Source organism: Oncorhynchus clarkii, chromosome 20 (genome assembly GCF_045791955.1).
Source record: "Oncorhynchus clarkii lewisi isolate Uvic-CL-2024 chromosome 20, UVic_Ocla_1.0, whole genome shotgun sequence".
NCBI lineage: Eukaryota > Metazoa > Chordata > Actinopteri > Salmoniformes > Salmonidae > Oncorhynchus > Oncorhynchus clarkii.
Window position 1 is genome coordinate 76,183,697 of NC_092166.1, and position 23,483 is coordinate 76,207,179.

General features: G+C 42.5%; 1 protein-coding gene across 1 annotated transcript in view; it reads left to right on the plus strand.

Annotated features, from left to right (window-relative positions):
- Positions 1–23,483, plus strand: part of LOC139376916 (dystonin) — a 195,659-nt gene that overhangs the window by 100,345 nt on the left and 71,831 nt on the right. The window contains exons 11-36 of the mRNA XM_071119911.1: positions 1,194–1,313; positions 1,802–1,897; positions 2,011–2,138; positions 3,725–3,818; positions 3,994–4,148; positions 4,350–4,803; positions 5,003–5,131; positions 5,301–5,372; positions 5,488–5,649; positions 6,370–6,474; positions 6,746–6,841; positions 6,934–7,059; positions 7,490–7,642; positions 7,920–8,201; positions 8,486–8,669; positions 11,251–11,408; positions 11,947–12,125; positions 12,558–12,696; positions 12,884–13,077; positions 13,220–13,466; positions 13,571–13,678; positions 13,772–13,870; positions 14,603–14,704; positions 20,692–20,820; positions 22,522–22,610; positions 22,772–22,880. Coding sequence (XP_070976012.1) covers positions 1,194–1,313; positions 1,802–1,897; positions 2,011–2,138; positions 3,725–3,818; positions 3,994–4,148; positions 4,350–4,803; positions 5,003–5,131; positions 5,301–5,372; positions 5,488–5,649; positions 6,370–6,474; positions 6,746–6,841; positions 6,934–7,059; positions 7,490–7,642; positions 7,920–8,201; positions 8,486–8,669; positions 11,251–11,408; positions 11,947–12,125; positions 12,558–12,696; positions 12,884–13,077; positions 13,220–13,466; positions 13,571–13,678; positions 13,772–13,870; positions 14,603–14,704; positions 20,692–20,820; positions 22,522–22,610; positions 22,772–22,880 — 3,909 coding nt within the window. The remainder of the gene's footprint in view (positions 1–1,193; positions 1,314–1,801; positions 1,898–2,010; positions 2,139–3,724; positions 3,819–3,993; positions 4,149–4,349; positions 4,804–5,002; positions 5,132–5,300; positions 5,373–5,487; positions 5,650–6,369; positions 6,475–6,745; positions 6,842–6,933; positions 7,060–7,489; positions 7,643–7,919; positions 8,202–8,485; positions 8,670–11,250; positions 11,409–11,946; positions 12,126–12,557; positions 12,697–12,883; positions 13,078–13,219; positions 13,467–13,570; positions 13,679–13,771; positions 13,871–14,602; positions 14,705–20,691; positions 20,821–22,521; positions 22,611–22,771; positions 22,881–23,483) is intronic.

Genomic DNA, 23,483 nt, shown 5'->3' on the forward strand with positions numbered 1-23,483 from the left:
GGTACTTTTTATACCCCTTTTTGTGATATCCAATTGGTAGTTACATTCTTGTCCCATCGCTGCTCTTGACACGCTGCTCACTTAACCCGGAAGCCAGCCGCACCAATGAGTCAGAGGAAACGCCGTACAGCTGGCGACCGAAGTCAGCGTGGATGCGCCCGGCCGCCACAAGGAGTCGCTAGAGCCCGATGGGACAGGGACATCCCAGCCGGCCAAACCCTCTCCTAACCCGGACAACGCTGGGCCAATTGTGTGCCGTCTCATGGGTCTCCCAGTCGCGGCCAGCTGTGACACAGCCCGGGATCAAACCTGGATCTATAGTGACGCCTCTATGCACCGCGATGCAGTGCCTTAGACCGCTGCGCCACGCCTGGCATACATTCTTGACTATATTCTTGATTTGGTTCTCGACTGTGATTCTTGATTTATGGTTGTGATTGGGCACGGATGTTATATAATATGCATTCCATTGTATCACTCATATGTTTAAGAGAAGTCATTTTATTCCATCTGGCTTTGTTGAGGCAAATAATTCTGAAAGCTTGAGCTGGATGCTTAAAGGGAGTATTTTGGTGCTGGAACCCCTCCCAGAACATTGTGTAAATGTTGTTTAGAGGCTATGGAAGAATGCTAAACTGTGTGTACTCTAGTAACCACAGCAGAGAACCTTAACTGCAGATGTAGGATCTTAATTTGAGCCAGTTTGCTACAGCAGGAAAATCCTGCAGTCACAGTAAATGTGAATTATTATGTGGATTATAATTACTATTTTTTTGTAGGTTTTAATACATTTTTCCTAAGAAAAAATCAAGTATGAAATTTCAAAGTGGAAATTACACATTTCAGAAGCATTTTTTAACCTCAAATACGCTACACGTTTTACATTTTCTGAATTGCAGGAAAGTTATCCTACAAAAGGTTGATCATATTAAGTTCCTACATCTGTACTTCTTGTTGTAGATTAGTTTGTATAGCACCAACTATTTAAAGCAAAATTATGACAAGCTGTTGTTTTGCACGTTGTACAATGGCAATATTTGTAGATGCCCTATAGATCTAATATGTATTGCTTGAACAACACGATACGCTCTACACCAAGAACTTGGTCCATTTAGAAAATGCACCCATCCCTGCCTGAGCCAATGTAAGTATGAAAACTGATATGTTTAATAATCAAATGTTTTTCTTGACAGGATGTTGATATAAAATGGGTAGAGTACCAGAACATGGTGAATTACCTGAGCCAGTGGCTCAAACACAATGTGGCAGTGATGTCAGACAGAGCGTTCCCTAACAACCCAGTGGAACTCAAGGTAAAGCAAAAATACAATTTGATTACAGATCAAATGCAGCTTGAATTTTCAGCCATATTGAATGGTACAAAGAGCCCTAGTTTGATGAAGAATGAACCTCCAAATAGCATCCAATGTGTGAAGTGTTTGTCTGGTTGGTTTTCAGTCAGTTGGATATCAGTTTATATTGCTTGGCCCTGAAAGCCCGAGGCTAAGAACCCGAGCTCTCTGAGGCTTCAAATGGCCCATAAGTAGCGTCTCTCATGAAATATTAAAGCGATATTGACGGGTATCAGAGAGCTGCTCCGTTTACTTCAAATAGTCCACAGCTGCTAAGACTACAGGAGCTCTGTGTGGTACAGCCATTTCAAAGCAGACGAGTGTGAGTATACACACTGAGATTAGATTAATTTGTAACAGCTTGTTCAAAATGTATTGATTCTATATTTATTTTATATTTTTCTATGTTAAAATTGAAAACATTTTTAATTTTTAAATTTTTTTTACAGGCACTTTATACACAGTACTTGCAGTTTAAAGAGAATGAAATCCCGCTGAAAGAAACCGAGAAGAGCAAAATCAAGCATCTTTACAAAATGCTTGAGGTATGCTATCACGACGTACACTCGGTTGTTCTTTTGGGTCTGTAAGCTCTTTCTTAACCAGCAGACTACAATGAACTTCACTAAGATGTTGCTGTGTGTGTGTTGGGGGACAGGTGTGGATGGAGTTTGGTCGTATCCAGCTTCCTCAGGGATATCACCCCAACGATGTGGAGAAGGAATGGGGCAAGCTGATCGTGGCCATGCTGGAGAGAGAGAAGAGCCTGAGGCCTGAGGTGGATAGGTATGAAGGATCAACCTTCTCATGCTGCAGGAGTAACACACACTACTGTGATTTATAATACTGATCCCGTACTTACATGACAGCAATAAGTCAGAGGTAACTAAGATTGAAGATTTGATCCGATTACCTGAATGACTATGCAAAACGGTAATTCATGGTTGGTTTCTGTGTCAATGGTGAGTGCTCTTGATTCAAGTCACCTCTTTTATTATTAGACTTTATTGTCATACTTCTGTTTAAGGATGTGCAGTAATTGGATTCTTCCGAGGTTCACTAAATTACATTGTCTTTACACTTTTTATATTTTGTGGTTTGGTTAACTGCTGAGTTCTTCAAACTGAGGTGTTGTAAAATCATGCATCTTTCTCGTATCTCTTTATTTCTAAAATACTGTCATGTCTCTTGTCAGGTTTGTAGGCATTAACTGCGGTGTGAGTCCATGGTGGTGTGAGTCCATGGTGGTGTGAGTCCATGCCTAGTTTATCGGCTCAAGCTATTCAGTGATGGGTTTTTTGAGGTACTTTTGATTTTAAGTGCTGATGGGGGATGTCCACCTTATTTTTTGTCAACATCAGTTTGTTTATAAGCTGACAGTCTGACACAGTCACAGGCAAATATTGTTCTCTTATCATGTCATCTTGCATCTATCATTCTTGGACTGCAGGGACTATTTGTGTTTTTGCAACAGCTAATGGGGATCCTAATAAAATACCAAATACCAAATGTTGGAAATCACCTGGCTTATTGATATGTGGTAATTTTGTGTGATATTATGTAGATCATTATTGGCTATGCAGACTAATAGAGGCCCAGTAGTATGTGCCACACCCCCTGTTAAATAGAAAAAGGAATGTCTGCATCTCTGTTATGCTCCCAAGTTGATTTATTCAGACACACAAAAAAGACAACGTTTCAATCCAAAATGCCTGATGACTCCTGTTACCATCAACGGTTACTGTCTGAACCTGTAATGGATTGTGCAAGAATACCATGAGCTTCTATGGCCTAGGGCAAAATATTCTTTAAGGGTAGGTTTCTGTACGTGAGGACACGTACAAGCCTATAAAAAAGGGGAGACATAAACACTCCGTGCCAGGTGGACCTGTGTGTGTGTCGCATATCGTTGGGGCTGAGTCTGTGCTGCAGTTCCTGTCTTAGATGGAAGAGAAATTAGCTAGCTAGTGTGATTCTCTGAGTGGCTCGGTATAGTCCTATATAGTCTTCTACCATGCACAGCAACATGTCATATAACTTGGGGTACAGCAGTGTCTCATCAGTTAGCAACAGCACTCTGACCAGCCTGGGTTCCTCTGAGAACCTCTCAGGACCAGCCATGGAGCCACTGCTCTCCAGCACCCCAGCCTTTCCAGTGTTTCTGAATAACAACTCTTTGTATGGATCAAGGTGAGGTTAACCATTAGAAGTCAGGGCTGTCAGAGCCTTTTCTGTTGTTGATTTTCTTTCTGCAGATGCGATTTTCAAGTGGAACTTTGATGGCACTGCATTGCCACATCTTTTTTGTTTATGTGGTAATGTTACTTCTGTACAATATTAATGTAAATTGACTAAATATTTGTGTCTTTTAGGCTTGAAATGTTGCAGCAGATTGCCACCAGGGTCCAGCGGGACTGTGTCAATGGAGAGGACAAACTAGCGTTAGCAAGAGCAGCTCTGCAGTCTGTAAGTACCACATTGGAATGTTTTACCACAAAACCTCAGAATACTCCTGCTTTTACTTATGTTTATTTCTTGACGCAAATGTTGTGTCTTTATTTTTTTTATATCGATATTGTTATTGAACTTTGTAATAGAAAAGTACATTAACAACAGTTTGGACATTTACATTTCTTCTCAGGATGCTAAGAGGCTGGAGTCTGGGGTCCACTTCCAGAATGAGGCCGAGACCGCTGGGCACCTTCTGGAATGTGAAAACCTGCTGAGACAGCAGGTGGTAGATATCCAGATTCTACTGGATGGGAAGTACTACTACTCCGATCAGCTTGTTCAAAGGTGCAAACTTCCTGCTTTTTCTAGATATCACGCAACACATAGACATAAAGGAAACATTTGTTGTGAAATATTGATTGCTACATAGTGTAGGGAATTACACATTTGTTTATGAGAATGATAAGAACCTCATGTAAACTGATAAATGATAAATCATGAACTATATGAATAAACATGTCATTGTGTGTTGTGTGTATGATCTAGGGTATCCAAGCTCCGTGACGACCTGCTGGGCCTGAGGGAAGAGTGTTCCTCTGTGTACAGACAAGGACGCACCCTAACCCCCCAACAGACCACGATGATGATCTCAGGCATCACTCAGAGTCTCAACTCAGGCTTCTCCTCCTCCAACCTCAACTCCAGCCTCACCCCTGGAGGCCTGGGAACCCCCGGTTCCACCTTCACCTCCATCCTTACCCCGGGCCTCACCCCTGCCCTGAGCCCCGCCTTGACCCCCGGCGGCATGCAGCCCGGCTCGGTGCAGGCCTACATGGGGGGCGGAGGAATGGGTATGGCCCCGGGAGACCTCCAGCACCTCAAACACATGCAGATCCGCAAGCCCCTGTGCAAGTCCTCGCTAGTGGACCCCAACATGACCGAGGATGAGGTCAACATAAACTTTGTGCAGGACTTGATCAACTGGGTGGAGGAGATGCAGGTGAGGATTTAGCGAAGCTCTGGGGTCAGACTCTTGATTGGATTTATTTATCCTTATTTATACAGGTTGCCTCATTAAGATAAATATTATATTTTACAAGAGACCTGTTCACTACAATGTTTGTATAATTCTGTACCTTTTGATATTTGCGATTTAGACATTTGAGACCCATTCTGAATTGTTTTGTCTTCCTTTGAAGGTGCAATTGGATCGTGGAGATTGGGGATCTGATTTGCCAAGTGTGGAAACACATTTAGAGAACCACAAAGGGGTTCACAGAGCCATCGAAGAATTTCAAATGAGCCTTAAAGAAGCCAAACTTAGTGAGGTATGTACAAGCAATTGTCAGCCTATTCTGCCAAGTTTTTATTTGGAAAAACTATATAATATCTCTGTGCATCACATTCAATAGTTTAAAAAAAAAAGCGTTAACCCCTTAATGCTGCAATGTTTTTAAATGTCAAGTAATTAAAACATGGTATGTCTCTTTATATCAGACTCAGATGACCCAAAAACTAAGTTATTCTGAGAAACTGGGAAAATTGGAAACCCAGTATGGGAAGTTACTAGTAAGTATCCTATTAAAATCATTGGCAGTCCTAAGTAGTAAAATAACCACTTCACTGCTTAGTTGAATAGCACATGGAGATCCTGACTATTTCCCATGGTTCTGTGCTTCTGTAGAACTGTTCGCGGGAGCGTCAGAAGAACCTGGAGAGCCTCCATGACTTTGTTTCACGGGCCACCATGGAACTCATCTGGCTCAATGAGAAAGAGGAGGAGGAGGTCGCTTTCGACTGGAGCGATCTCAACGGCAACATCTCTAAGAAGAGACAGTACCACTCTGTGAGTCCCTCCACTGTTCAGCTTGTTGGATTTCTATTTCATTATTTGGTTTCCAGAATGTTTGGCTGTTCAGGCACATCTGAGGATAATGCCGTTCATATTCATTAGGGTAGATATTTTAGAAGGAGTTGAATGTTATAGATGTTCAAGCGAAACCGTAGAGCTATACATTTCTGGCATGGATCCACCATTGGCATGTATAGCCTTTCCACAAGGAATTGGGTTTGACTCTCTAGACCTAAGGGAATTAACACATTTTCTGTGAGTGAAAAGATACCTTGAGGTGATCATATCTCCTATGGTGATGTGATGGGTGGAAAGGAATTACAGGGGCTTGTTTTGGGGATACACCTTTAGAAAATACCACTGTGATCGTCTATATTACTTTCTATTCAGATTGATTCAGTTAATCATTTTGATATCTCTTCAAACTACTTTATTTCCATCTGGCATTTAGAAATGCGTGTACGTGCCCCTGCAAGTCATGGTGTTTGAAGAGGGGAGGGGATTGGTTCCAGGCCATGTTTGGAGGCCATGGATGCAGTGTGATATCTCTCTCTCTCTCTCTCTCTCTCTCTCTCTCTCTCTCTCTCTCTCTCGGTCTCTCTCTCTCTCTCTCTCTCTCTCTCTCTCTCTCTCTCTCTCTCTCTCTCTCTCTCTCTCTCTCTCTCTCTCTCTTTCTCTCTCTCTCTCTACCCCACTCTCTCGCTCTCTCTGTAGGATCTGATGAGAGAGTTGGATGAAAAGGAGGAGGTGATCAAGTCTGTACAGGACAGGGCAGAGAACCTTCTGCAGGAGAACCACCCTGCTAGGTTAACTCTTGAAGTAAGCACCGTCTGTGTTTACAGATGTCCCATAACCACTCCAAAACCATGTCATATCAACTCCTTTTATGATAAATCCATTAGGTTGTTTGTCTCAGATAATGTGGTCATTTGTCCATTAAAATATACATATTATTACTAATTTCCAGGTATCAGAACCTGCATAAGTGCTCAACAATATTGTATATTTAAATTGCTTTAGTAACTTATTCCAACAAGAACAATTATACAGCATTTTTAATTCTAACATGATTCTATGTGGAATCCTCCAGGCATACAAAGCAGCCATGCAGACCCAGTGGAGTTGGATCCTACAGCTCTGCTCTTGTGTGGAGCAGCACCTCAAAGACAACACAGTCTATTTTGAGGTGAGTTAGTTATCTGCTTTCCTCAAACAAATGGACAGAGGCATGCTAGTTGCAAAAAGTTAATCTGATCTTCTTTCTACCCTTCCATACAGTTTTTCAATAATGCCAAAGAGTCCACGGATTACCTGAAGAGCCTGCAAGGTGACATCCAGAGAAAATATGGCTGTGATCGGACAAGCAGTGTACACAAGCTGGAAGATCACATCCAGGAATCCATGGTAAGCTGGCAAATAACAACTGGTTGGTACACAATCATTAGCCAGATTCCCAAAACGATGTTGTTAAATCAGTGAAATCAGGGCTCCCGAGTGGCGCAGCCGTCTAAGGCACTGCATCTCAGTGCAAGAGGTGTCACTACAGTCCCTGGTTTGAATCCAGGTTGTATCACATCTGGCTGTGATTAGGAGTCTCATAGGGCGGCGCACAATTGGCCCATTGTCGTCCGGGTTTGGCCGGAGTAGGCCTTCATTGTAAATAAAAGGTTAACTTAAAAAATAAACTGTCATGGTCAGACATGATGGATTCATAGAGGTTCCAAGTGAATACCCCACCATTAAAGATGAACCAACTATCCCTGTGAGTGAATTCAGCTCATACTGAGCTGGTATGGTATCATAATCCCCCTGTGTTTCACTGATGCTGGAACAGGATGAGAAGGAGCAGCTCCTCCAGTACCGCAGCACAGTGGCTGGGTTGGTGGGCAAGGCCAAGGCCATCGTCCAGCTCAAGCCTAGGAACCCAGATACCCCTGTCAGATCCTCCATACCCGTCAAAGCCATCTGTGACTACCGACAAATAGAGGTACAATGTCTCTTTTTATAGATATGTAACACCGTCCTTTTTCTGTCTATTCAAGTAGTTCATCACAAGTCACATTCTTTAAATTGAGCCTTCACACTTGTCTTCTGTAGTAACAAGATATGCATTGAGATCGCTAAGGAACATTTCTGGCCATTTTAAATCGAGGTAGATGTATTAAGATAGCGGATCAAAAGTTTGATACTTTGAGTTGATTTGGATTTCGGAGTGAAATGGTAGAGTCATTTTGATTTGTCATGTCTCACTTCGTCTCTCCTAGATCACCATCTATAAGGATGATGAGTGTGTCCTGGCCAGTAACTCTCACCGGGCCAAGTGGAAGGTGATCAGTCCGTCTGGGAACGAGGCTATGGTTCCTTCTGTCTGCTTCACCGTGCCTCCACCCAACAAAGAGGCTGTGGACCAGGCCAGCAGAATTGAACAGCTGTACCAGAATGTCCTGGCTCTATGGCACCACTCCCACATAAAAATGAAGAGCGTTGTCTCCTGGCACTACCTGATGGCGGACGTCAGAGCCGTCCGCGACTGGAACGTGTCCTCAGTACGTTAACTTCTAACTACTTAATCTACTTCTCAAGATACATCCCCATTAGCAACACTTAAACCCTAGAATTTCAGTGATAGAGGTAGAATTACCTGTCATTGTCTCATTCAGGTCTTCACAGAAAAGAGAATGATGTTATTAAAGTCTAATGTTTCTCATATTCACCGACTTGACCTGCAATTTCATCATTATACTGTAGCTGGTGACTGAACCTTTTCATAAAACATTTTGATAAGGTTTAATGGTGTGGGTCTGTCTGTGTTTTCCCCTGTTCACCCCAGATTAAGACCATGTTGCCAGGCGAGCACCAGCAGGTCCTTAGCAACCTGCAATCCCACTTTGAGGACTTCCTGGAGGACAGCAAGGAGTCGGAGGTGTTCACTGTGGCAGACTGTTCCCAGCTAGAAAGGGAGGTGCTGGCCTGCAAGGACTACTACGAGGAGCTGCTCAAGTCTGCAGAGAGAGGCAAGACTAAGCAAAGCTAGTCAGAGAGAGAGGAAAGACTAAGCAAAGCTAGTCTAGAGAGAGGCAAGGCTAAGCAAAGTTAGTCTAGAGACAGGGAAGACTAAGCAAAGCTAGTCTAGAGAGAGGCAAGGCTAAGCAAAGTTAGTCTAAAGAGAGGCAAGGCTAAGCAAAGTTAGTCTAGAGAGAGGGAAGACTAAGCAAAGCTAGTCTAGAGAGAGGCAAAGCTAAGCAAAGCCAGTCTGCAGAGAGAGGTAAGGCTAAGCTAAGATACACTATACAGTTGAAGTCGGAAGTTTACATACACTTAGGTTGGAGTCATTAAAACTTGTTTTTCAACCACTCCACAAATGTCTTAACAAACTATAGTTTTGGCAAGTTGGTTAGGACATCTATTTTGTGCATGACACAAGCAATTTTTCCAACAATTGTTTACAGACAGATTATTTCACTTATAATTCACTGTACCACAATTACAGTGGGTCAGAAGTTTACATACATTAAGTTGACTGTGCTTTTAAACAGCTTGGAAAATTCCAGAAAATGGTGTCATGGTTTTAGAAGCTTCTGATAGGCTAATTGACATAATTTGAGTCAATTGGAGGTGTACCTGTAGACGTATTTCAAGGCCTACCTTCAAACTCAGTGCCTCTTTGCTTGACATCATGGGAAAATGGTAAGAAATCAGCCAAGACCTCAGAAAAACAATTGTCGACCTCCACAAGTCTAGTTCATCCTTGGGAGCAATTTCAAAATGTCTGAAGGTACCATGTTCATCTGTACAAACAATAGTACACAAGAATAAACACCATGGGAGCACGCAGCCGTCATACCGCTCAGGAAGGAGACGCGTTCTGTCTTCTAGAGATGAATGTACTTTGGGGCGAAAAGGGCAAATCAATCCCAGAACAACAGCAAAGGACATTGTGAAGATGCTGGAGGAAACAGGTACAAAAGTATCTATATCCACAGTAAAACAAGTCCTATATCGACATAACCTAAAAGGCCACTCAGCAAGGAAGAAGCCACTGCTCCCAAACCGCCATTAAAAAAGGCCAGACTACGGTTTGCAACTGCACATGGGGACAAAGATCGTACTTTGTGGAGAAATGTCCTCTGGTCTGATGAAACAAAAATAGAACTGTTTGGCCATAATTACCATCGTTATGTTTGGAGGAAAAAGGGGGAGGCTTGCAAGCCGAAGAACACCATCCCAACCGTGAAGCAACTGGGATGGCAACATCATGTTGTGGGGGTGCTTTGCTGCAGGATGGACTGGGGCACTTCACAAAATAGATGGCATCATGAGGCGGGAAAATGATGTAGATACATTGAAGCAACATCTCAAGACATCAGTCAGGAAGTTAAAGCTTGGTCACAAATGGGTCGTCCAAATGGACAGTGACCCCAAGCATACTTCCAAAGTTGTGGCAAAATGGCTCAAGGACAACAAAGTCAAGGTATTGGAGTGGCCATCACAAAATCCTGACCTCAATCCTACAGAAAATGTGTGGGCAGAACTGAAAAAGCGTGTGCGAGCAAGGAGGCCTACAAACCTGACTCAGTTACACCAGCTCTGTCAGGAGGAATAGGCCAAAATTCACCCAACCTATTGTGGGAAGCTTGTGGAAGGCTACCCGAAACGTTTGACCCGAGATAAACAATTTAAATGCAATGCTACCAAATACTAATTGAGTGTATGTAAACTTCTGACCCACTGGGATTGTGATGAAAGAAATAAAATATGAAATAAATAATTCTCTCTGCTATTATTCTGACATTTCACATTCTTAAAATAAATTGGTGATCCTAACTGACCTAAAACAGGGAATTTTTACTAGGATTAAATGTCAGGAATTGTGAACAACTGAGTTTGAATGTATTTGGCTAAGGTGTATGTAAACTTCCAACTTCAACAGTATATACAAAAGTATGTAAACTATTAGCTAGCCTCTACTGTCCTTGCTAACAGGAGCTCGCTGATACATGTTTTTGCAGCAGTCCTCGTGGAAAACCCATAGCTATTTTAGCCTATTAGGCATAACGTAAATACCTTTTATAAAGCCCTTTTTACATCAGCAGATGTCACAAAGTGCTTATACAGAAACCCAGCCTAAAAACCCCAAACAGCAAGCAATGCAGATATAGAAGCACGGTGTACAGTCCATTTCCCCTGGACTCATGAATATGTCTGTTTAAGATGCTTGGTGTTGTGTCACTAAAATTAGTAGAATCTTCTGCAGACTACGTTAATGAGGAGCCGTTGGTCTGCTTGATTGCCCACTCATTAATCTGCGTTATTAATGAGTAATAAGCAGATTGTTTGTGAACACTTGGCAATAATGGTGCCAGATTGAATTAATGGTGTCAGAGATTACTACATCGTTTTTCATTAACACATTCACTTCACACTCCCTCTGCTATGTCCGGGAGAGATGTGTTTTGAATAATACAAACGTATTCATTTTGATTGAGCACTAATGTTACTTTTACAAAGCTAGCATTAGACAAGTGTTTGGGCAAATACAGTTGATGTCCTCTCGTCGTTTGGTTGTTACTCATTCTGGGGTCTTGTGATGAACAGAGGAACACGAGGAGTCTGTGTACAACCTGTATATCTCTGAGGTTCGTAACTTCCGCATGCGTCTGGAGGCTCAGGAGGAGCACCTGATCCGACAGATCCGCACCCCACTTGACAGAGACGACCTGGAGCAGAGTGTCCTGCGCATCACAGAGCAAGAGGTAGGGCGACAACTCACAATTCGGACTGTATCATCACTCTGTCATATTACAACTCACTATTTAGACTGTATCATCACTCTGTCATATTACAACTCACTATTTAGACTGTATCATCACTCTGTCATAATACAACTCACTATTCAGACTGTATCATGACTCTGTCATAATACAACTCACTATTCAGACTGTATCATCACTCTGTCATATTACAACTCACTATTCAGACTGTATCATCACTCTGTCATAATACAACTCACTATTCAGACTGTATCATCACTCTGTCATATTACAACTCACTATTCAGACTGTATCATCACTCTGTCATATTACAACTCACTATTCAGACTGTATCATCACTCTGTCATATTACAACTCACTATTTAGACTGTATCATCACTCTGTCACACTTATCTTTTCCAAACACGGGTTAAGTACATTATGTCAAATACATCTATGGTTCATTTCCTTTGCCAGGTACAATGGAACCAACGGAAAAGTCTCTTAAGTGACTTAACCTCTCCAACTTTGTCCCTTGCAGAAGAAGAAGGCAGAGCTGGATCAGCTGAAAGACGATCTGGAGACCATGAAGGAGAAGTGTGAGACTTTCTTCAGACAGGCCGGGGCCTCTCCCGCTGTCCCCACCCTCTCCTCTGACCTCAATGTCCTCATCCAGAGCATGAGCCAAGTCTACTCCATGTCCGCCATCTACCTAGAGAAGTAAGTGGCTCAGACACTGTTATGGTCCTCCTCAGTAGAGGGCCCTGACACTGTTATGGTCCTCCTCAGTAGAGGGCCCAGACACTGTTATGGTCCTCCTCAGTAGAGGGCCCAGACACTGTTATGGTCCTCCTCAGTAGAGGGCCCTGACACTGTTATGGTCCTCCTCAGTAGAGGGCCCAGACACTGTTATGGTCCTCCTCAGTAGAGGGCCCAGACACTGTTATGGTCCTCCTCAGTAGAGGGCTATAACCACTATAACAGCACATTCAAAATCAACAAGGCATTTGCAATTTGCTTTTTTGGTCCCACTTTAAATGCAACTTTAAAGTCTTTATGAAGCCTTCGTAAACCGTTTATAAGGACGTCACAGAGTTCTTTACAAAATGTTGATGTAGTTAATGTCCCACTATCTCTGTGGTGTCTCTGCAGGCTGAAGACAGTGAGCATGGTGGTGAGGCACAGCCAAAGTGCGGAGGCTCTAGTGAAGTTTTATGAGGCCAAACTCTCTGAGGAAGACGCCGTGAACTCTGACCTGAAATCCATCGACACAGTCGTCAGCACACTCAAAGTAAGCTCCCTTGGTACTAGGTTTTTACAGACGTTTAAAATATATCCTATTTAATCTTTTGGTTTTCTCTCAGGTTGGCAAAATGATTGCTGGAGATTAATTGTTATTTTGTGGCATCCAGTCCTTGAGATCCACTATTAAGCTATGATTGAAAGTTGAGCCATCACTTTGCTCTACTCTGTTTTAGCAATGGCGCTCAGAGATCGACGAACAGAGGGAGATCTTCCATGACCTGGAGGATGGGCTACAGAAGGCCTGTGGTATCAGTGAACGCATGTTCAAGGCTCACAACGAGCGGGACTTTGACCTGGACTGGCACAAGGAGAAGGCTGACCAGCTAGAAGAAAGGTGGAGCAACGTCCACTCCCAGATTGAGAGCAGGTTAGTGTTTGCAGGTCAACTGTTGAGGGACAGAGTTTGATTCCAAACACCAGTAAATATTAGTGAGGAACACTACTTTAATAAGGGGAATGTAAAAAAAAACTTTTACGGATACTAAGGCTCTGTCCCTTTGTTATTTTAGACTTCGGGACCTGGAGGGCATCAGTAAATCACTGAAGTACTACAAAGACTCCTACGGCAGTCTGGATGAGTGGGTCAGAGAGATGGAGGCGGCTCAGCTCAAGACCCAAGAGAAGCAGCCAGAGGACAGCAAAGCGCTCGCTGAGCTGGTAAACCAACAGAAGGTCCTCGTTGCAGAAATGGAACAAAAGCAGAGCAGAATTGATGAATGCCAAAAGTACTCAGAGCAGTACTCATCTGGTGCTAAAGTAAGTTATCTCTGTAACTGTTTTGATCTGGAAGATCAGTCAGATATGTCTGCATGAAGAGTACTTGAACACCAGAGGAGTAATATTCATGAATGTGTTTTCAGGATTATGAGCTACAGCTGTTGACCTACAGAGCCATGGTTGACTCCCAGCACAAGTCCCCGCTCAAGAGACGGAGGATGCAGAACTCGGCTGATGCCATCGTTCAGGAGGTGAGAACCTTGGAATGTAACCGTAGTAGACTAGGTGCTGAGTGTGCTGGATGTGCTAAGGAAAGTGACCCTTGTTTTCCACCCTCACCTCAGTTCATGGACCTCCGAACTCGCTACACGGCCGTAGTCACCTCCATGACGCAGTATGTAAAGTTTGCCAGTGAGACATTGAGGAGAGCAGAAGGCGAAGAGGTAGGGGATTGGTGAAATATTGGATTGTTAGAAACGCTGTGCATACTTTGGATTGCCTTTTCTCTGCCATCACATTATTGTGTTAACAGGGTTGACTCCCAGACATATTGAATTAATAGGAACCTCACCTTTAAAGCCATAATGATGCTTCAACTCAAAGGGTTTATTTCTCTTCACTGCTATACTTAAGCAATAAGGCCCGAGGTGTTGTGGTATATGGCCAATATACTACAGCTAAGGGCTGTTCTGGATACAGCCTTTATCCGTGGTATATTGGCCATATAGCACAAACCCCAGAGGTGCCTTATTGCTATTATAAACTGGTTGCCAATGTAATTAGAGCAGTACAAATAAATGTTTTGTCATACCCGTGGTATACGGTCTGATATACCATGGCTGACAGCCAATCATGATGCAGGACTCGAACCACCCAGTTTATAATATGCGTCATCCATTCAGCGCTGATGGATGTAGATGGTTTGCCTAACGCTGATACAAAAAAGCCATTATTTCATATTGTTTCTGGTGATGGTGACTTCTCTGGGAGGAAGCTGTCTCCTCTATCTTATTGAATCTGAAACACTCTTTCACGGTGGCATTTGTTGGGGACAATTAACAGCGCTGCAACAATCCTCCCTTTGGTAAGCATGTTAGAATAATCATACCATGAACATAACGTTTTTCATTGTTAAGTATGAGGTAATGGATGACTTGTTATGTTTTGCATTGTAGAACAGGAAAGCATCAGAAAGAACAGAGTACCTCACCTGGACAGAGAGCTTGGAGCTCCAAAAGGCAGCTGGGGAGGAGGTGATTGGACAGCTCCAGCAGCAGGTACAGGAACTGGAAACCTCATTGGCTAAGAGAACAACCCAGTTGACCATTCTACAGGAAGAGGTAGAGACATATAAGAGTACCATAGAGGACCTGACCCTCCAGAAGTCCAAGGCAGAGGATGGGGCTCAGCAGTACCGTTTGAAACTAGAGACGGTTGTGAAGGGCAAAGCAGTCATTGAGCAAGAGTTAGGTAACGCACGACAGATGGTCCAGCAGTCAGAGGCCAAACGGTCTTCTCTTGAGGAGAGTCTTCGTATGCTGAAGATGAACATCGAGCAGAGCACCCTGGCCCGGAAGAAATTGGAGGACCACTTGAAGAGGAAGAGCAGCGATGTTCAGGATCTTGAGGAACATAATCGCACACTGCAGAGGATGCAACATTCCTCTGTCACCCACAATATCCAGACGATCCATGCAGAGGTGGAGGCAGAGGTCTTGCAGCAGAAACAGGAGCTGGCCATGGCGAAGAAAACAGCAGAGACCGAGATCAAGACACTTAAGTCAGAGCTGAACTCTGTGCTAGTGCATAAAAAAATAGCAGAGGAGAAAGCGCAACAATTCACAGAGCTGTTGGACGATGCCAATACCAGGTTGAAGAAACTTCAGCTGGACATGGAATCAGACAAGAGTATCATGAGACAAAAGTCAGAGGAGTTCAGACAGGAATCTTTAGAGCTGAGAAATTCCATCTATGTCTTTCAAGAGCAAATCAAATCTCTCCAGAGGGATAAGTCTTCATTGGAACAGAAAGCTATTTTCAACAAGACAGAGGTTGAAGGCCTGAAGGAACAGTTAAAGATCAACCAAGGAAAACTGCTCTTGAGGAACTCCATGGAACAGGAGAGTAGTCACAATATGCAGTGTTTAGAGGAGGAGCTGGCCTCCAAACAGGTTGAGGCAGACCAGTTGAAGTTCAAGGTCAGTGAACTGATGAGAATGAATGTGTCATTAGACAATGAGGTCAGAAGTCTTAAGGTCAGTGTGGAGTCATTACAGCGAGAAAAATCTTTCTCTGAACAAAATATTAAATCATTGAAAAGTGAAATGGAGAACTGGAAACAGCAGCTTCAAAAAAACAAAGAAGAATTCAACTTAAAGATAAGATCTGAACAGGAGTTACAACTCAAATCCAAAATCCTGGAAGCAGAATTTCAGAAAGGTGGAATGTTGGCCACGCAACTGCAGAAGAAAGTAGATGAGCTTAAGAAGGTCAATATGGAGTTGGAAGTCAACGTGAAAAAGATGAGAGCTCAACTGGACAATATCACCATGGAAATGGGAAGCAAAAATCAACAAATCAACATATTCAAGTCTCAGGTGGATGGCGCCAAATCTCAAGTGAAAATCATTGAGGAGGAGCTGCTAAAGAAATCTCAGCTGTCCCATGAGCTTCAGATCAAACTGAGGGACTACAATGAGGAGGTGAAGAGAACAGCTGAACTGCAGCAGAAAAACAAAGCTCTCAGCTTAAACCTCACCAACTACGAAAAGGAAATCCGGAATCTGACGTCTGAGCTTAGCTCCGTTGGTGCTGAGAGGAATTTGGCCAATAAGACAGTCCAACAGCAAAAGGGTGAAGTGAATGATCTGAACATTACACTGAAGAAAGCAATAACAGAGCTGCAGAAGGAGTCAAATGAGGGCCAGAGGTATCTGGCTAAAGTGAAGGCATTGGAGGGTGAGCTTTTACAATGCAAGCAAAGTATGAAAGGAATGACTGGAAGTTCCGAAAGAATTACAGTGAATATGAAGCAGGAAATCAGTGCCCTTCAAAGGAACAAGACCATTGCTGACCAAAAACTGGTTATCTTGAAAGCAGAACTCGAGGAGATGAGTTCTGCTCTGAGAAGAACAAAAGATGAATTAATTAAAGTGACCCAGGAAGGGAAAATCTGCCAGTCTAAAGTCAAAGAGCTCGAGACAGATCTTCAGAAGAGTAGGTTGACAATTAAAGATATCAGCACCAGCTCTGACAAATCCTCATCCAGTTTCAAACAGGAAATCACGGTTCTTCAGAGGGAGAGAAGTGCAGCCCAAGAGAAAACCTTTTCATTGGCATCTGACGTCACCATGCTCAAGGGAAAGCTGGAACAAGCCCAAGAGGATGTCAAGCGAAAGCAAACGGATGGTTCAGCCCTGCAACTGAGGTCCCAGAAGCTGGAAGACCAACTTGAGAACTGTAAGCGGATGCTGGAGGACTTGAAAAGCAAACTTGAACTTCAGAAGCAGGGATATGAGAGACAGCTGCAATTAGTGCAGACTGAGATGAGTCAAAAGCTTGCATTACAGGAGTCTCATATCAAACTGGAAATGGAGCAGAAATACAGAGAGCATTCACACACTGCAGAATCAGCCGGGATTAACACCAAGTATTACAAGCAAGAAATTGAACAGTTGAAAATGTTCAATGAGAGTACTTTGCAGTTAAAGCAGGAGGCTCTACAGCAAATAGATGAGCTTCATATTAAAATGCAGCAAGTGCAAAATGAGAGATCTGCTCTTAGCCATGACCTGCTTAATGCAAAATCGCAAATTGCTAAATTAGAAACAGAGAAAATGCTACTTAACTCTAGCATTGCTCAGCTGGAAAACATCCATAAGGAAAACTCAAATGAGGTCACAAAGCTTAAACAAATGTTAGCACAGAGTGAACAGAAACTAGGAATAAAGGAAAAGGATGCAAAATCCCTCAATGAACAGGTTGTTTCATATGCCAAGGAGGTCAGAGGTCTTCAAGAAAAAGTATTTCAGCTAGAGGTCACAATTAAGACTGAACGTAGGACTGTAAAGGAAGTGGAGACTTCAAGTACAACCAAGCATAAGTGTGATAAAGACAATGAGGTTGCCAAACTGAAGACGGAGCTTTTGTTAACACAGAAAATAGTGTCATCATATGAAGAGGCAAAGTGCAATCTGGAGGAGGAGCTTATCGAAATGAAAGTGTCCTTAGAGGTATATATCCATGACCATCATACTTATTTTTTACATTCATAAAAAAAATCATAATATTTGTAGATAATAAACAAGACACACTTGAAATTAAATATTCATATTTGTATGTAAAATTTATAATAATATTTCACTTTCACATGCTCAATGTGCATAGAGAAATTATCTCAAGGTACAGTATTTACTATATCTAATGATTATTTAAATCTTATGCCAACAGATAGCAACAACGGAGAAACACAAAGTGCTAGAGGAGCTGCAAAGAGTGAATGGAGGCAAAAGGGAAATAGTCAGCAATCATAGTAGTTTACAGGATCAAACATTGATGAAAACTGCAAATTATTTCACTGTCCAGACTCCAGCAGTCCAACAAAAACACACACAAAATTTGATTGCCAAGAACCAGAGTAAAAAAACGGAAGCGATGGCAATAACAAAACGGTTAGTGTCTCTGGAGGGTCAGGCAGGGAAAGGTCAACATGTTACATCAAGCACCACGAGCACAAGCTCACATAATGTCAAAGACCTGTCGTCCAAAGCATCTCATTCTGAGAGTGAGACAACTTCCCTACGATTTTCCCCAAAGCTCCAAGGACTCAGAGGCAGCATCAGTATCAGGAAGTTGATCAACACCAAGCTGTTGGATAGAGAAACATTACAGAAGTTAGAAACTGGCCTTGTCACATTAGAAGAGGTCCAAGCATCACTCGCTCAGTTCATCGACAAACCCACTGCTATTGCCGGAGTCTACTTGGAGTCTAGCAAGAAAAAGATATCCTTCTTGGAGGCTGCAGATCAAGGCCTTTTAGCTAAAACGTATGCTATTGAGTATATGGAAGCACAGGCTGCAACTGGCTGTATTATCGATCCTTCAACTGGACAAACCCTCTCGGTTCAAGCTGCTTTGGAGATGGGCATTGTTGGGTTAAATTTGAAAGACAAACTCTTGGATGCCGAAAAGGCAGCCACTGGCTATGTCCACGGCACTAAAACACTGTCTGTATATCAGGCCATGGAAGAAAGGATTGTCGACAGGCACAAAGGGAAGAAGATCATTGAGGCCCAGATAGCAACTGGAGGATTAGTTCACCCAGTTCTTGGTGTTAGGGTGCCCGTTAATGTGGCAGTTGATCAGGGTCTCTTGAACAAAGCTACCCTACAGAATCTCTATGACCCGGTCAGCAACCCCAAGGGCTTCCACAACCCTGATTCAGGACAGAAGACCTACTACTGTGAACTGTTGAAAAAGTGTCTGTATGACACAGATGGGGGTGTCTATCTCCTACCTTTTGGTGAGAAGAATCTCTCCAGTTTTTCCTTTTCTAGTTCTCACAGATTATCAGTCATAAACAGTGCTCTTGGTCTGGAAAGGTCCCCATATCAAGCCTTTAAGGGCAACCACATAGATAAGCGGACCTATCTTTTTCTCTCTCAGCAGGACAGTGAGTGGCAGGAAAAGTCCACTGTCGATGTCAACGGAAGCCATTTACACATCATCACAGATCTCAAAAGTGGACGGCAGCTTTGCATCGAAACTGCCCTAGATCTAAAGTTCCTTGAAATTGCAGAACTGGTAAGCTATCGGAGTGGCCTCATCAGCATCTACGAGCTGGCAGACCTTATCCTTTCCAGGATGGTCGTTGTTCAGGACGCTAACAGTCCGGTGGCTGGTCTGTGGGATGTCACTCAGAAGAGGAGGGTGACCATTCTGCAGGGACATCAGCAGAACCTAATCGATAGACTCACTGCGCTGAGGCTGCTGGAGGCCCAAGCTTGTACCGGGGGAATCTGTGATCCTGCTTCTGGGGAGAAAGCCCCAGTCACCGAAGCTCTGCGTAGAGGTCTCTTGGACGAGACATTTGCCCGCCAGCTTCAACAGTCCGAGCAAGCCTACTATGGCATCATCCATCCCCAGACAGCAAAGACCTTGAGTGTAGCTCAGGCTATTCAGGAGAATCTGTTCCCCAAAGACATTGGCCTTCGATGCCTGGAATTCCAAGTCCTGACTGGTGGACTGATCAACCCAGAGACCCATGATAGAATCTCACTGGATGAGGCTGTTCAGAGTAGCCTGGTTGACAAAGCCACTGCCTCATTTCTGAAAGATGAGAAGTCTCACCCTAAAAGCCTCACCTGCCCAAAGACGAAGAGGAAAATGTCTTTCATGGATGCTCTGTTAAAGGGTGTCTTTGACGGTCACACTGGGCTCAGGCTACTGGAGGCAACAAAGGCTCTTAGTGTCGGGGCTAAGCCGTCTTTCCAATATATTTGGAACTATCACCACATTTGAGTGAACAGTATTTGATTCTCCATGGTTTGTAAATAGGGAAAACTGAATATTTGATTGATAAAGCAAAGCCTGACTCAATAAAATATTCACTGAAATGAATAAAATCTAGTATTTCCTACCCTTAAAATAAGAATCATTAATTACATGTTAATTTTCTTTGACTTGGAGTAATATGAATGTTAATATAATTACCAATATGGAGTTGATTAAGTCAGACATGAATAATTGCTTTTAGCATGATGTGTAATTGTTCAATTTGATATTTTAATATGTTTATGTTATGTACCTGTCTTTTTCTTTTAGACATATTTCACGTCAATGAATAAACAATGAAATGCTTTTACCGCCATCTGTCATAAAACATAAACATCATGATCCACATGGCAATAAACGTCATCAATCAAACCCTGATTTGTCAGTTGTAAGTAGGGTTGCACAATTCCGTGAACTTGCAATGCATTTCCTGGTTTTCCAGAAATCCTTTTTGAGAATGACAGATTTCCTGCTTATTCTCTCCTGATTCCGGGAAGACCTCCAACCGGGATTTTGGGAAAACCAGGGAATTTATTGAACATTTCTGGAATTTTGCATCCCCCATGGTCCAAATAGAGGTCAGAAAAATGGCTTGGGGTTCTCCCTAGAGGTTTCTTTGTTGTTGAATGTCTGCATAACCACATTTCCTGTTTTCATACAAGACCAACTCTGACCCTAACAGCCTTTTTGAAATTCTTTCCTCAAATCTTAGAGGTCTGTTGATGAGGAGAAGAAAGAGCATGGTGATAAAGTAAGCAAGCTATTGAATTGGATGTCCAGTGTGAAACCGGGCCAGAACAAAGATGGTAAAGCCAGCACAGAGGCCTCTAGTAAGCCTCAGGTAAATACTGTGTGCAAACATGCATTTACTGTTACTGATGTCGGACATTCATTTGAGCCTGCTTGCTATAGCAGGAAAATAATCCTGCAGCAACAGGAAATGTGAATTGGATTATAATTAATGGACATTTTTTGTTGGGATTGATACATTTTTTGTTAGGGAAAATCAAGTTAGGCATTTTGAAAAAAAATGTTTTTTTTTTCCCCCTTTTCGTGGGATCCAATTGGTAGTTACAGTCTTGTCTCATCGCTTCAACTCCCCTACGGACTCAGGAGAGGCGAAGGTTGACAGCCCTGCGTCCCCCGAAACACAATCAAGCCACAATGCTTCAAGAAACAACACCCACTTAACCCAGAAGCCAGCCGCACCAATGTGTCGGAGGAAACACCGTACACCTGGCGACTGTGTCAGCATGCAGTGCACCCAGCCCGCCACAGGAATCACTAGTGCGCAATGGGACAAGGACATCCCTGCCAGCCAAACCCTCCCCTAATCACACTGGGCCAATTGTACGCCGACCCATGTGTCTCCCGGTCACGGCCGGCTGCGACAGAGCCTGGAATCGAACCCAGAATCTCTAGTGGCACAGCTAGCGTTGCGATGCAGTGCTTTAGACCACTGCACCAATTGTGAGGCCCAAGTTCAGCATTTTAAAGTGGAAACTACAAACTTTAGAAGCCTTTTAAAAGCTTAAATACACTACAAGTTTAAATTTCCTGCTGTGCAGGAAAATTCTCAGCAACAAAAGACTGATAAAATTAAGATCCTACATATGTACTTTACAGTTTCATCTCCTGTCTTTTTGTTGTACACATATTGTAGTTGTATACAGTATATTATCATGCCCACAATTATGTGTGTATTTTATATACTAATGGCCGTGCTCAATCTCAAGAATATGCAATAAAGAGCAAAAAGTCACACAACCTTTCACTGTTACTGTATGTGCATAGTTCTAATAAACACAATGCTTTTAATAGTCTCTTATTATGTCTTTACCCTATTACAAATAAAAGTTGTGATCAATTCCAATGAGCAGAAATTAATTTGACCCAAGTTTGAATCATTATCCCCTGGTCTCTGCCATCCTTGCGATTCCTCACCCTCCTGTAGTTATAACCATAATAATAGAACCAACACAGTTGCACAAGCATTCCTGTATTTCCATATAACGTGATTACAAACACACCCTACTCCTTAAAAATGTACTGAACATTTTGCAGCATAACATTTTTTTTTATGGATTCAAATGAAAATTCATTTTTCTGCTTAATTTCATTCAATGAACTTTACATTGAAAAGCAATACATAGTGGATGCACAGTTACTCTGAGAAAATTATCATATTTTGATCAGGGTACATTTTCTTTTTGGCCTGGCCAGGAAAAAGTCATGGCTCTAGTCTGACTTGCTATGACCTAGTTTCTCCTGGCCAGGTTCACGTAGTCAGGAAAAACTCCTCCCACTTAGGTTTTTTAAGAGATATGATAAGTCAAAGAAACATGTATGTGCAAATCCAATGAATGAAAATCAGGAAGTGGATATCTGAGTTTAATATACAGCACAAAACCCAATTAAATACATTTTGTGAAACGTCAGTGTATATTATTGTGACTAATATTATGCTACAAATTGGCATATCAAGGGATGAGAGTCAACATCAGTAAGATGTATTCATAAGGTATACCCATTGTTATTTCAGGTTTCAATGGAAGAGATGGTAACACAAAAAGAGAAAATTGCAGAAGCACTGAGGACTACACAGCTTATGCTAAGTAAACACAGTGATAAGTGAGTTGAATTATCATTACATACATTAGAGTTCTTTTAAGGCTGACTTTTGTACATGCCTCTGTGCACTGTAAATAATGCAATATTTCATGTGCCTTAAATTATTGAATGATATTGTAATGATAAGAGAACGTAAATGTCTCTGATGTCCTGATTTGCAGGATGACCGAGGAAGAGAAGCTGGAAGCAAAGGAGCAGCTGAAATCCCTCCATCAAGCCTACAGTGATCTCACCCAGCAGTGTTCTGATCAGACACCATCTGCCGAGCAGGTTAGATACTGGACTTCATCTCTAGCCCTGTTTATACCTGGTTATAACATGCTACCTTTGTCCTGATCTTGTCTATGTTCTGCCTACATTTTTAGATATGATTGTAATTAGATCTTATAAGTGTAAACAGACAAGATCAGGACAAGCTTAGGACGTAGGACACATGGGAACGGCAGGTATAAACAGGGCTTCTGAAACACTGGATTGGCGTTTACAGTGTGGTGTGAGAAATTATGCACAAACAATGCCATCTACTGTTCAACTGCATGACTAACCCTGTTTCCTATATGGGCTCTAGCATGGTTTTCTCTTGTGCTACATTCATTGTCATCTTAAAACCACTGTATTTACTTGTGAACAAAGTGAGGGAAAGTAGATTTCTCGAGAGTAGGGAAATGTGTTTTTTGAAACTGAGTATGCTGTAAACATGCTTCTAGGTCTAGGAACATTAGTGTTTCATGTCTCCCAGCCTCATTATGACTTTTCACAGCCATCATTGAAACCAAGCTTTGCTGATCTCCTTTTCATTCTTACAGGTGGTCACCAACAACCAAATATAACAGCCTTGATGTGTTGTGTCTAACTTGGTCTCTTGTTTTGCAA